The sequence below is a fragment of the Schistocerca americana genome, chromosome 7 (genome assembly GCF_021461395.2).
Source record: "Schistocerca americana isolate TAMUIC-IGC-003095 chromosome 7, iqSchAmer2.1, whole genome shotgun sequence".
Classification (NCBI taxonomy): Eukaryota; Metazoa; Arthropoda; class Insecta; order Orthoptera; family Acrididae; genus Schistocerca; species Schistocerca americana.
Genome location: NC_060125.1, coordinates 250,164,259 through 250,177,185, shown reverse-complemented (window position 1 = coordinate 250,177,185; position 12,927 = coordinate 250,164,259). Strand labels below are relative to the sequence as shown.

Genomic DNA, 12,927 nt, shown 5'->3' with positions numbered 1-12,927 from the left:
ACTGTCTCCTTTTACCACCTGTGGCAGTCCATCTCCCACATTGGCAGCCCAGGTCGGGGCTAATGATTGAGGTTTGCGTGCGGTCCCTTCTCTCCAAACTGGAGTCCTTCCATTTACCACCTCTACTTGCAGTCCGTTCACGTACTCCTCCATGGTGTATGCCTCGGCCGCAGCTTCATCTGGAGCTTTCACGTGGTCCTAAGGGCTCCATTAACCCTGCGGCTCTCATCTGTCACTTCCTCTCGATTCTTGACGTGTTCCAGGGCTCTGAAGTGGTTTATACGGACCGCTCGATGGCTGATGGACGCATTGGCTTTGCCTATGTTCATGGCGGCCACATTAAATGCATTCCTTACCCGATGGCTGCAGTGTATTCACTGCAGAGCTTATGGCCATTTCTCGTGCACTTCAGTATCTCCGTTCATGCCCTGGGGAGTCTTTTCTTTTATGTACTGACTCCTTGAGCAGCCTGAAAACTTTCAATGAGTGCTGCCCTCATCATCCTTTGGTAACGTCCATCCAGGAGTCCCTCTATGCCCTGGAATGGAGGGGCTCACGCAGGGCTCCACATTGGCCATGCCCGGGTGACCCACGGCTACCTCTTGCGCTGTGAAGACCCAATTCAGTGTCTGTGTGGTGCCCGGTTGACAGTGGCCCATATTCTTCTAGTCTGTCCTCCTTTGGCTGCCCTGTGACTTCAACTTCGGTTGCGGGACTCATTATCGTTGATTTTAGCAGACAATGGCTCATCGGCTGATTTGGTTTTAAGTTTCATCCGTGAGGGTGGGTTTTATCATTCAATCTGAGTTTTAGCGCCTGTCCTTTGTCCCTCTGTGTCCTCCACCTTAGTGCTTTTAGGGTGAAGGTTTTAATGTGTTGTGAGGTGGTTGGCTTTTTGTTTTTATTTTCGTGGTTGGCCAGCCACTGTAATCTGCTTCCTTGTTTACTCTCTTCTAACAGTTTCTTGCATATCTCTGTTGTTTTCTTGTCCTCTTTTGTTTCTTTTAGTGTTCATTGCCTTTCCTTAGTTCTTGTGGTTTTTCCTTTGTTTCCGTTTCGTGTTATATGTCTCATCTGTTTTATTCTGACTTTTGGCATTGTTTTATTAGGAACAAGGGACCGATGAGCTCGTAGTTTGGTTCCTTTCTCCCTCTTTTAAAACAAACAAACAATCTTCAGGATACCCTCATATTGTCTTCAGAACATTTTCCAACAGCAGGTAGGGGACCTTCATTAATTGTAGACATTGTATGGTTTATTCCAGAATGTATTTTCATCAGTAACTCTGACATTGTCAGTCCTCTGATGTTCACATCATGAACAACTGTCTCAACCTCAGTACTTTGATCACAATTTATTCTGGTAATTATCATTAACATTCGGCAAGCACTTATGCAGGGTTTAACTGCCCATAAGCCAACAATTTTCGTAGATTCACACTTTGTGTCACATTCATTGAAAACACCACCTAATGTAAAAGCATGTGCAACTGACAGTTTAGTGTTGTAAAAGTTGGAAGGCCTTAAAAATCAATAGTTTTGCCAATTGCTTTTGCCTTTGCGTACCATGCATACGAAGGTACTGGCAACACAGTTTTGAAACAGTTTCGCTACATATTGTCTTTCTGTAAACTAGGCCTTATATTTTCTCCTTTTGTCAATTAATCAATCATGAATAATGTTCATAAATGTATTTGTTACAGGCACAAGAGCTCAGAGTCTATTTCAAATCACTGGGTGCTGAAATATCGGAGGAAAAATCTCCTAAAGGGATAGAAGATGATCTGCATAAGATAATAGGAGTATGTGATGCTTGTTTCAAAGAAGGGAATGAATCAGAAATTGAAACTATTCTTAATGGAATAGTTTCAATGCTTGTTTTGGTAAGACTATAAGATGTCCTGGGGAAAAGTAAGATACTTCTTTTTCCATAATCGGTTGAAAAATATTGTTCCTCCTTTTTCCAGATTCCTGTTGAAAGAGTGGACAATCTCATATTGGCTTTCTGTGAAAAACTGACCAAGGCACCAGGTCACAAATTGGGAATGGTTTCATTAAGAGTGTATGTTCTTTATACTTATGAGCTCTTTATGTGTTTTAGTGTTTTTTGTAAGATACTATTGCACTGTAATCATGTAATTACTGTTTGTAATGTTCATAGAGTACTGAATTTATCTTAAAACCTGTAGTGATGTGCAGATTATGTCCATGTTCTCGAGTCTCCAATTATGATAATGGCGATTACTGTCAATCACAGTAAAGTTTTTTCTAGGTTCAAATTTGAATTGCAGTTTTCTCACCCTTCATTCTAGAATTAAGAAATAGATTAAACAGCTCTTTCTCTTGCCTCGTATGAGTCTAATCTTATAACACAGGCAACACTGAGCTTCAGATAAAATCAATTGTAATAATTTTCATTTAACTTGTATATTGATAACACTGTCCCACATTTTTGCCATAGATGAATGGAACATACAAAGATCCAAGGTTTGTAACGTGTCTGGCAAGAGCCTCCAACTCTCACTGCTTTCCTCTAACACCTTAGTCCAAAAAGTGCATCTCACCTTGTGTAGAGTGGTTAGATAAAAAAAGTCTCCCATGTTTGTGTGCAAATTGAAGTACACATATCTTCGTCACATGCATAAACAACAATATTACTACTGTTTACAAAAACTATAGGTAACTTTCAGGATTGTACCACCACAGTGCTCCCATAGAACAAAAAATTATTTTTCACATCAGAAAATTAGTAAAATGTCTTGTTATTTCTACAAAGCATTAATTTTAGCTATGGTAGTGCAGGTTCTTATAACTAGGTTGCAAAATGTAGAATCGCTACCTATTAAAGATACACCTCAACCTACTACAGTTTTGCAAAAGCAATTGTTTTGCTTACGTTAGATGATTCATATTTAAATAGGAGCTATTTTACAAAGTATATATCGTTAATATAACATTTCCAACAAACAAGTAGTTCAAAACTCTTTGGAAACTGTTCTCCTTGTACTTATTTCTATTTCTTACAGCCATTGATTTTTATTGCATCTTATGCTGTACTCATGGCTGAAAACAGTTTTCCATATAACATTTTTGTACTAGTTTTCCAAGATCATACAGGCAAGCTAACATTCCATCACAGAAACCATATCTCTCACACTTGTTAAGTATTATAAAGGAAAATTGCAACCCATTTGTGCATGGTAACTTCTTCAGCATTAGTATTAGATTTAACCATAGTAATTTTGTTAACGTGAGAACAATGTTTTTTGCGAAGCCACTGTTGTATAAAACATTCTTGGACTTCTCGCCACATCAGTCCAGCATAAAACCTTAGTTTTTGATGGATACCTCCATGTCTTCATGAGCAGCGACTGACTGACGAAATTGCTGGTTTGATGGCCTTACACAGTCCACAGGCTGCTTCTTATGGTTCAGTAATTATGTAATGCTGTCACAGATGGTGTAAACTGCTCCATAGTACTGTAAACATTGTGACAAGTATCTCTGCCTCTTCTCTGCATTGAGGGCTTGTTTCCGTATACGGCTAAGATTATACCCACGTTCATGCTTGAAGTTCCTGTTGCACACTATTATTTACACAGCCTCTTTAATTAAAGAATCCCTGTATGTAGAAGCTTGTGATAAGTTTTGTTTCATCGAATAGTATATTGTGTTGTGAGGCTGTACTCAGCAACTACAAATTTCTCCATTTCTTGCGTATTAATATGCCTTGTTGTTTGCACAGCAGTCGGAAACGGTGTGAATCAATTGACTGATGTAATTGCTAGTGCACTCACAAGAAATGTTATAAATCCCAGGTATGCTGAGGCGGAGACTGTCCTTTATAGGGCATAGCATCTGCTTTATCCTCTCAGGTGATCGGAAAATAGGTATTATACCTTGTCTTCTCAGGACTCTGCCTGTTTTTCTAGGTGTAGCTCCACAGAAAGAAAGGAATAAAATTGTTAGCTCATCAGGTGACTGTTCAACATTTTCATGTTTCCTTTTATTGGAGAACTCTGACTTCATATCAAGTGAACCACAGCCATTCTTTCATAACAATTACATCAGATGATTAATTTCAGAATCCAAGTGGTCCTCATAAGAAACAGTTTTTACTCTGCTTACAATGTATTTAAAATTGCTGTCTCCTGGACTGAATGATGATAACTGTGGTTGGTAAGTGCCAGCTTGTGGTACAGTGAGTGGCCGAGATGTCCATGCAACTTCCATTGTACCAAAACATCTAAAAATGGCAGCCCTCCTTTTTCTGCCTTGATAGTGAACTGAATGTTTGGGTGCATACTGTTCATATGTTCAAGGAAGTGGTAAAGAGTTTCTACACTGTGTGGTCAGACCATAAAAGTGTCGTCAACATAAACATAATATGAAGATGAGCGAAGGGGAATCAAAATTAATTCCTCAAAATGTTCGATAACAAATTTGGCCACTACTGGAGACAATGGAGAACCCAGAGTGCCATTCCATCCATTTCATAAAGCTTATCGCCACTCAAGAAGTTGGTGGTTATCATGTCAGAACAACTTTATCATTTCAGGAGGAAAATTCTCTGCCAACAGTTTGTATGTCCACCATAGGAGTTTTTGTAAATAGTGAGATCACATACAGGCTAACTAAAACATTGTTTTGGCCAACTACGATCTGTTCAGTTTTCGCAATGAACATCTGAGAATTTATGTGATGTTCACAGTGACCATTTCTGGTAGTCATCAGCTTAGTTAAATATGTGACCAAACTGTATGTAGGCGAACCAATAGTGCTAACAGTTGGCCTCAATGATGTATTTTCCTTGTGGACTTCAGGTGATCTGAACAGCTTGAGAGATCTAGGAGCTCATGCTCTAAGATTTTTGATGACATCCTCTGATACATTTGGATTCTTTAGGAGCTCCATTGTTTCTCTGCTGTATGACAAAATTGGGTTCTATTTTAGGCCTTTGTACGTACTATCTTCCAACTGCTCTGCCACTTTGCTGTAATATTTCATTTTCAATACATTTAATTGGATAGATTAAAAATCTACTCATCAAGAAGCAGCAGCACACTCACATAAAGGAAGTTATAACTACACAAGCTCTTGGAGCCAGTGGCTCCTTCAGGGAGAAGGGTTGAAGGGGAAGAAAGAGGGATGAAGGAAAAAGACTGGAGAGGTCTAGGAAAAGAGGTAGATTTCGGGGAAAGTCACTGTGGTCTGTGGGACAGGGGGGACACTCCGCATGGGATGAGCAGGAAGGACTGTTTGTTGGGGACTACATTTGAAAACCTGAGAGCTTAAAGTTGGAAGGCAGGGTAATCTGTGCCTTGCAAGACAGAGATTGCTGCTTAAAAACCGTACACGACTTAATAAGAGTAAAAAGCTAAGTGCAATTTATGTAACAGAGGCGGGAGGGGCCTGTGAAAAACAGACAAGACAATGAAAAGTGTAGAAAACTAAAATGTAGTGAAGAAAAGAGTAGTTACTGTGAAGATATGCTGAGACACAAGAAATTAATGTAAATTAAGGACAGGTAGGTAGCGAGAACCAAGGACATGCTGTAGTGCTAGTTCCCAACTGCGGAGTTCGGAGAAACTGGTGTCTGGGAAAAGAGTCCGGATGGTATGTATGGTGAAACAGGCACCAGGCACAGAGGTCATAATTTTTCATGTTGTAGAGCATGCTCTGCAACAAGATATTGTGTTGCCAGTAGACACCCTCCGCCTGTGCCCATTCATCCTAATCAATAATTTGGTGGTAGTGATGCTGATTTAAAAGGCCGAACAGTGTTTACATAACTGTTGGTATATGACATGTCGTTTGACGGATGGCTCTCATTTTAATAGTGTGTTTTTTGCCAGTTAAGGGCTGGTATAGGTGGTGGTAGGAGGGTGCATAGGGCAAGTCTTGCAGTGGGGACGGTCACAGTGGTAGGAGCTGTAGGGTAGGAAGATAGGTGCAGAAGGCGCATATGGTCTGTCAAGAATATTGCGGAGATTGTAAGGACGACGAAAAGCTATTCTAGGGGTGCTCGACAAAATTTCAGACAGAGTGGATCTCATTTCCTTCGGTGAGGACGAGATGAACATCAAGGAAAGTGACAAGGCGTTCGGAATAGGACCATGTGAAATTTAATTGGGAGAAGGTATTCAGAGATTCCAGGAATTTTAATAGCTCAGCCTCAACGTGAGCTTATATGGTAAAGATGTCATCACTGTATCTAAATGAAACCAGGGGCTGAAAACATGGATCACAGGAAAGCCCTTCCGAGTGACCCATGAAAAGGTGGGCATAATACACCACCATTCTCACCTCAGCCTTCACTGGACATAATTGCAGATTTCCGAAGACATCACATTCAATTCTGGTACTGCTGATCCCTCCAAAAAACACATTCAAGCACACAACTGGTCACTCAGTATTAGCTTGGTTTGGAATATATGAATCAGTTACTTTGACAAGGCCATGAGTTAATAAAATTATGCCCTGAAATGAGATCCATTCTGTCTGAAATTTTGTCCAGCACACCTAGAACAGCATTTCGTTCCCCTCCCAATCTCCACAATATTCTTAGTCAGACCTGATGCTCCTTCTGCACCCATCTTCCTACCCTATGGCTCCTACCCCTGTGACTGTCCCCATTGCAGGACTTTCTGTATGCACACTTCTACCACCATGTATATCTACCCAGTAACTGGCAAAATATATAATATCAAAGGAAGAAACAACGTGTTATATACCAGCTGTTATGTAAACACTGTTCAGCCATTTACATTGGCACGACTACCACCAAATTATCACTTAGGTTGAACGGGACTGGACAGGGTGTATACTGGCAATATGAAATATCCTGCTGCAGAGTATGCTCTACAACATGACAATCGTGACCTTGGTGCTTATTTCACCACATGCACCATCGGGATTCCTTCCCCAGACGCCTGTTTCTCAGAACACTTCAGGTGGGAACTAGCACTACAACATTCCTTGGTTCTCGCCACCCACCTGGTCTTAAGACACATTAATTTTTTCTGTCTCTGCGTTTCTTCACAGTAACTATTATTTTTCTTCACTTCATTTTGATTTTCTACACTTTTGTCTTACCCATCTATTTTTCACTGCCCCTCCCCTCCCACCTCTGATACCTCTTCACTCTTATTAACTTGTGCACAACGCTTAAGCAGTAATCTGTGCCTTGCATGTTACCCTGTCCTCCACCTTTAAGTTGTCAGATTTTCAAATCTCGTCTGATGCAGTCCGCAACAATCAGTCCTTCCTTCTCATTCCATGCGGTATGTCTCCCGTGACCACAATTCTACCCCTTTTCCTAGATCTCTCCAACCCTTTTCCTTCACCTCTCTTCCTTCCCCTCCATCTCTTCTGCTGAAGAAGGAGCCACTGGCTCAAAGAGCTTGCCTAATTATAACCTTCTTTTATATGTGCGTTCTGCCACTGCTTGGTGGGTGGATTATTTAATCTAACCAGTTAAATTATTTTGTCAAAAATTGTTTTCGTTGTTTTAAATACATTGGTACACAGAGCAAAAACTATTTCTGATGAGGACCACTTGAATTTGGAAATTAATCATCTGATGTATTTGTTAGAAAAGAATGGCTGTGGTGCTCTTGATATGAAGTTGGTGTTCTCCAAGGAAAATAAATGTGAAAATGTTGAACTTTCACATAATGAGCTACCAATTGTATTCCTTTCATTCTGTGGTGCTACATCCAGAAAAGTACGCAGTCTTGGAAAGGCAAGGTATAAGACCTATTTTCCGACCTCGTAAGAAGATAAAGGAGATTGTTTGCCCTGTTAGGGACAGTCTTGGCCTCAGCATCCCTGGGATTTATAACATGGCTTATGTCCAGTCCAGCCACGTCATATTCAAACTCTGTGCAGAACATCAAAGGAATATTAACAATTAAGAACTGGCGAAATCTGCAGTTGCTGAGCACAGCCTCATAAACAAACGCAAAATACTGTTTGACTAAACGAAGGTTTTGTTGTCCCATGCTTCAACATCCTGGGATTTTGTAATTAAAGAGGCTGTAGAAATAAGACTGTGCAACAGGAACTTCAACCGTAACAGTAGATATAATCTTAGCAATGTATGTAAGCAAGCTTTTGATCAGAGATATTTGTCGCAATATTTACACTACTACAGGGGTGGTGGCGTCTCCAGTGCATACATTGACTGACACCATCTGCTACAGCATTACATAATTACCAACCAATCAGAAGCCATCTATGGATGATAAAAGGCCACCACAGCAATAACTTTGACACTGAGTTACTCCTGACAAAGACAACGGAGGTCGAAAGCTTGAGGTCTTACCCTCAATTGATGCAGCAAGAAGTTTGAGAATGTTTCATACAATTTTGCTAATAATTTCTGTAATTTGTCAGTCAGCTCCCTCAGCTGCTGCACTTATTTGTTAGTTCTTTCAAATTTTTCAACTGTTTGTGTTGTTAAGGAGGCTATAAGCTCATCTGAAACTTTTGTTTGGGAGTAATAAATTTTGCTGGATGTAGGCCCTAAAACCCTTCTGCGAAGTGGGCTGCAAAATTTGTCATTGACATATAATTATGGCTCTCTGTGATGCTATATGCTTTTTTAACTTTCGGAAACAAATTTCACGAATTCTATTTATGTATGTTAAAGCACATTGTCATTTTTATGGTTAAAATATCCGCACTGTTAAATTTTTCAGCACGATGTGCTGTTATCTTTATTCTGAGTTATTCTTATTCTTGTCAAGATTGACTCATTGGTTTTAACCCTGTTCACTCCAATGGCTAGTGGCACTCGATGTTGGGGATTTTATTGGTCCACACCAATGTTGAGCCTCATTTGCCACGATTTTTCATAGCCATCTCATGCTTCATTCTAAAATCTGATTGTACTAGGCATCAGCTTTCCATAGTACTGGCGTCTACAGAATCTTTTGTTAACTCAGTGTCGTACTGTAGCAGTTCTGTATTGAGAGAATGGCCGTAATTAGTGCCTTCAAGTTAGTAGGTGCAAAATGGCTAGTTCTTCCGGTACTGTCCTTTCTGAGGTAGACAGTGTAGAGCTTTTAGAGGAATATCTAAGTGAGACTGATTATGAGAATGACAATGACTTTGATGACAATGATTTTGATGATGACAGTGATTGATTTGTAAACAGTGAAGTGATGATTTAAGCCATCCACCCTGAAGAGTTTAAAGAAATTTCATACAATGAAAAGTTTTGTGTTGTAAGACTTACGTAAATATATTTGAATGAAAGTGCAACTTTTTGTTTTAATGTGTACTGTAATAGTTGGTCAGTGGCATCATTGTTTCCACAGAGAGACTTGTACAATTATCTGTGAGACACTTGCTGCCAGGGCAACATTGATTTAAATACAAGCACATGAAGACACACTGTCTGCTTTACAGAGTTAAAGTGGTTAATTGGATATTGTGTCTATCGAAAGACAGTATTTATCTACCACATTTTACCTCGGAAATGCTCACATTTTCAGCTCTTCTCCTCCTTTCCCCAAAATTTAAAATTTTACCTCATTTATTTCTTTAAAATTTTAATGTTTTTATGTGTTTGGGGCAGAAAAATAGATAAAACTTGGACAGTTAATTTATGATCTCTTTAAATCTCTATTGTTACTTTTTAACTATGTGGTTATGGTTATTGGTGGTTTATGAGAAAGGCAGTTGCATATTATGGTGATCTCTGCATTTTTTGACACCTACCAATGCCAGTGCCATACTTTTATGCAAGCACAAGTGGCATCCAGGACTCTTGCAAACAATTTTAGCAGTAATGGAATTTTATAGTGTGTTCACTGTTTGCCTGGGCCTGATGTTGATAGCTGCAGTGTAAATCCGAGATGTTTTGTAGAATATGACATAATTGTAGATTTGGAAAATGTCAGGGCTGAAAAATCCTTTTTTCTTCTTTTATTATCCTTTGCAACAATTACTGGTTAATTCTGTAATTACCAGTTTCAGCTGTGATCGATGGTCATCTTAAGGTTAGAGTTGTAATCATGCCTAGTCATACTGGTTGTAGACCTCAGCTTAAACTGGTAAGTGGAAAATTACAACCAGTGATTTTCATCTGATATAATAAAAGAAGAAAAAATCATTTCAGGATTTTTAAAAACTATCATAAATGATTATTTATTATAAATATATATTTTTTTAAATTTTTATTTTTTATTTTTTTATTACAGAGGGTGGTTAATGTTTCAGTCACTAGATGCATGTAGTCCCATGCGCTATCATGTTTACTACCATCTGGTTCAGGTTGCCAAACAGGTTGACCAAGTGCATGCAATCTTTCGTGACATGGACCAGTTACGGCAGCAGTTTGAGAGGTGTCCACCATCCAATGAACAGATGCAGAAACTTTTGCGACTTCTCCATGAGGTGCTACTTGAATGCAAGCAAAGGTATGTGTATTCATGAGCTAGTTAAACATATTCAGTAAATGATTCTGCAAACTAAAATTTAAAGAAGTTGTTTGCCTCTAAAACTGAGATAACTTAAGGAATATTTGATGGTAGAAAATTTACCCTATGTCCCAGCAACAACCAGATGCTTATTATCTTTTCTAATTATTTATATCAATAAACTCTATTGTAGACATTATTGACTGTCTCTGTATGCCACCAGCAGAGTCCTATGGCAACTGAGAAGAAAACTATTATCTGTAGTTGGACTTGGTTTTAAAAAGAAGCTGTGTCAGACATTGAATAAATTGTTTGTAGTTCATGAATCAAGCCTTCAAGGCAGTCAATTCATCTGTAACAATTGAAAATAAAAGCACACAATTCCATTGAATAAGGTGGAATACTCATTCCATAATTGCCCCATGAACCCTTAACATAAAAGAGAGAAACTTTCATGATTTAGGAGAGCAGAATTAATACGAAAAAAATTGACAAATTTCTGTCGTCAAGATACTTTGACTTGAAATTTATCTTAAACCCAAGAAAATTTGCCCCCATTCAAAAGTGAAAAGGACGTATTGAAAAGGGGACATAAAAGAAATAGATAAAATATTTGAATGAAAAGAATCACCAACTTCAATAAAAATGTGTTACACTTGGCAAGTGTTGTGTTATGCTCAGTAAAAGAAGAGGAATCACATTTTCCAAGACAATAGAGTTTTTGTTCAAGGAGATTACCTTGTATAAATAAAATAGAGCAGTAATAGATGATTTGACCGAGTGTTATTGGTTCTGTGCGGAAAAATAAGTAATAATCATACTGATGTATGATATAAAATATCCTCTATATGTTGCTGGTGCTGTTGTTGCTGCAATTGTTTTTTCAGCACCCACTAAGTCATGCTGAAAGTGGATAGTGGTCCTATTATAATAATTATATTGGCATATAATTATCATATAGTTTGAAAATGTGAAATTTTCTGGAAGTATTCTAATATTAATAGTGTATGCTGTAGGAATTCAAAAGGATTGCTACCAACTTGCTACCATTTCAAGGTGATGAAGTCAATCATTTATCTTAGCTATCAATGTTTATTGCTACATAATTGGCAAACCTGGCGTTGCTTGGGTATTCACTTATTGCTGTGCCTGAAACATAGTTTGCATGGAATTTATTTTTCACTTGCAAAGCTTCTTTGTATACAATCTTTGAAGTAGTGTGATTGGGAACATGAAAGAAGAGCTCATTTGTTCCATTAACAGAGGAGTGTCATGTAGAGTTGGCCATGTTAAAAGCAACTGACACTAACGTCCATGACAGCACAGCGCACAGCATCTGACCTTTTGCTTTGTTTATAGCCGTAGCATAAGATAAGCTCACCAGGAATCCCACATGTTTAAAGCAAAATGATAAATTGTTAGGAATAAACGGGTTTTTAGGTATTTAAATTTGCTCACCTGCACCATTTCCCATTAGAATTTTTTGTTATAAAATGTTACAGTGGAGAGGGAACTTCAAGCCTCTGTGAGTGAAGGGTTCTGAGGAATGAGGTAATGTATTGATGCTCTTGATTAGAGCTACGTTGTGCCTTGGTTTCAGAAGTTTCCAAAGAGAGAGTTAACCTGATGTTCTCAAGTCACAGCAAGTCTCGCCTCACGATCTTCATTGGGTTCTTGAGACTGCATAGTCCTCAGTCTTTTAGGAGTTCTGCTGAATTCAGAAAAACTCTCTTTAGGCATAGTAATGAGTAGGCACCCAAATCAAAATGCTAACTTGATAATTTCATTCTCATATTGAAGTACGTAAGTAAAACCTATTGAAAGAAACGATGAAACATTAAGTTTTAAATGCACACAGTCACCTATTGGGCCTTTGGTGTACTACACCATGATCATTAAACATTTAAACAACTAAACTGAGAAGACGATTTTAGATAAAACTTTACAGTCTTCTGCCCTCCCAACCCTAACCCCCGCCCCCCTCCAAGTTCAGATTTTGATGAAAGAAAGGCTTAAGTAATCTGAAAATTAAGAAAATTTGTGAAGTAGTTTTGGAGATTAGTGTGTTCAGACAGAAATGACAATTTTACAGTTTTATTATTAGTATAGATTTTGTGACATGATATTCAGTAAGCAAAGCAAACTAAACTTAGGCATCAAACTTTAATTATTTCTGCAAGCACATTGCTTCTCCATTCCACTTTGATACAAAAGTGAAGATGATCGATACTGGATTTAGCTTATTTTTGGCAGCATCATTAGTATTATAATGTAGCAGTTACTCCCTTGAGAGTAGTCAGTTTTGCAAATGACATTGCATTATTGTAAGAAACACAGACAAGCTACAAAAGCTGCTTTACCATATGATTTAAGTACTAATAAGAAAGTATGAGGTGAGAACTAATAAAGTAAAGCAAAATAATGAAGCGTGTAAGAAATGATATTTAATGAAATTGAGTTTACATCTTGAAGGTAAAAAGATTGCATAAGTAACTACATTC

General features: G+C 38.4%; 1 protein-coding gene across 1 annotated transcript in view; it reads left to right on the top strand.

The window, feature by feature from the left end:
* The window catches only part of LOC124621773 (eukaryotic translation initiation factor 3 subunit M), a 67,993-nt gene that overhangs the window by 39,140 nt on the left and 15,926 nt on the right, over positions 1-12,927 (top strand). Inside the window, exons 2-4 of the mRNA XM_047147206.1 lie at positions 1,703-1,882; positions 1,967-2,061; positions 10,208-10,426. Coding sequence (XP_047003162.1) covers positions 1,703-1,882; positions 1,967-2,061; positions 10,208-10,426 — 494 coding nt within the window. The remainder of the gene's footprint in view (positions 1-1,702; positions 1,883-1,966; positions 2,062-10,207; positions 10,427-12,927) is intronic.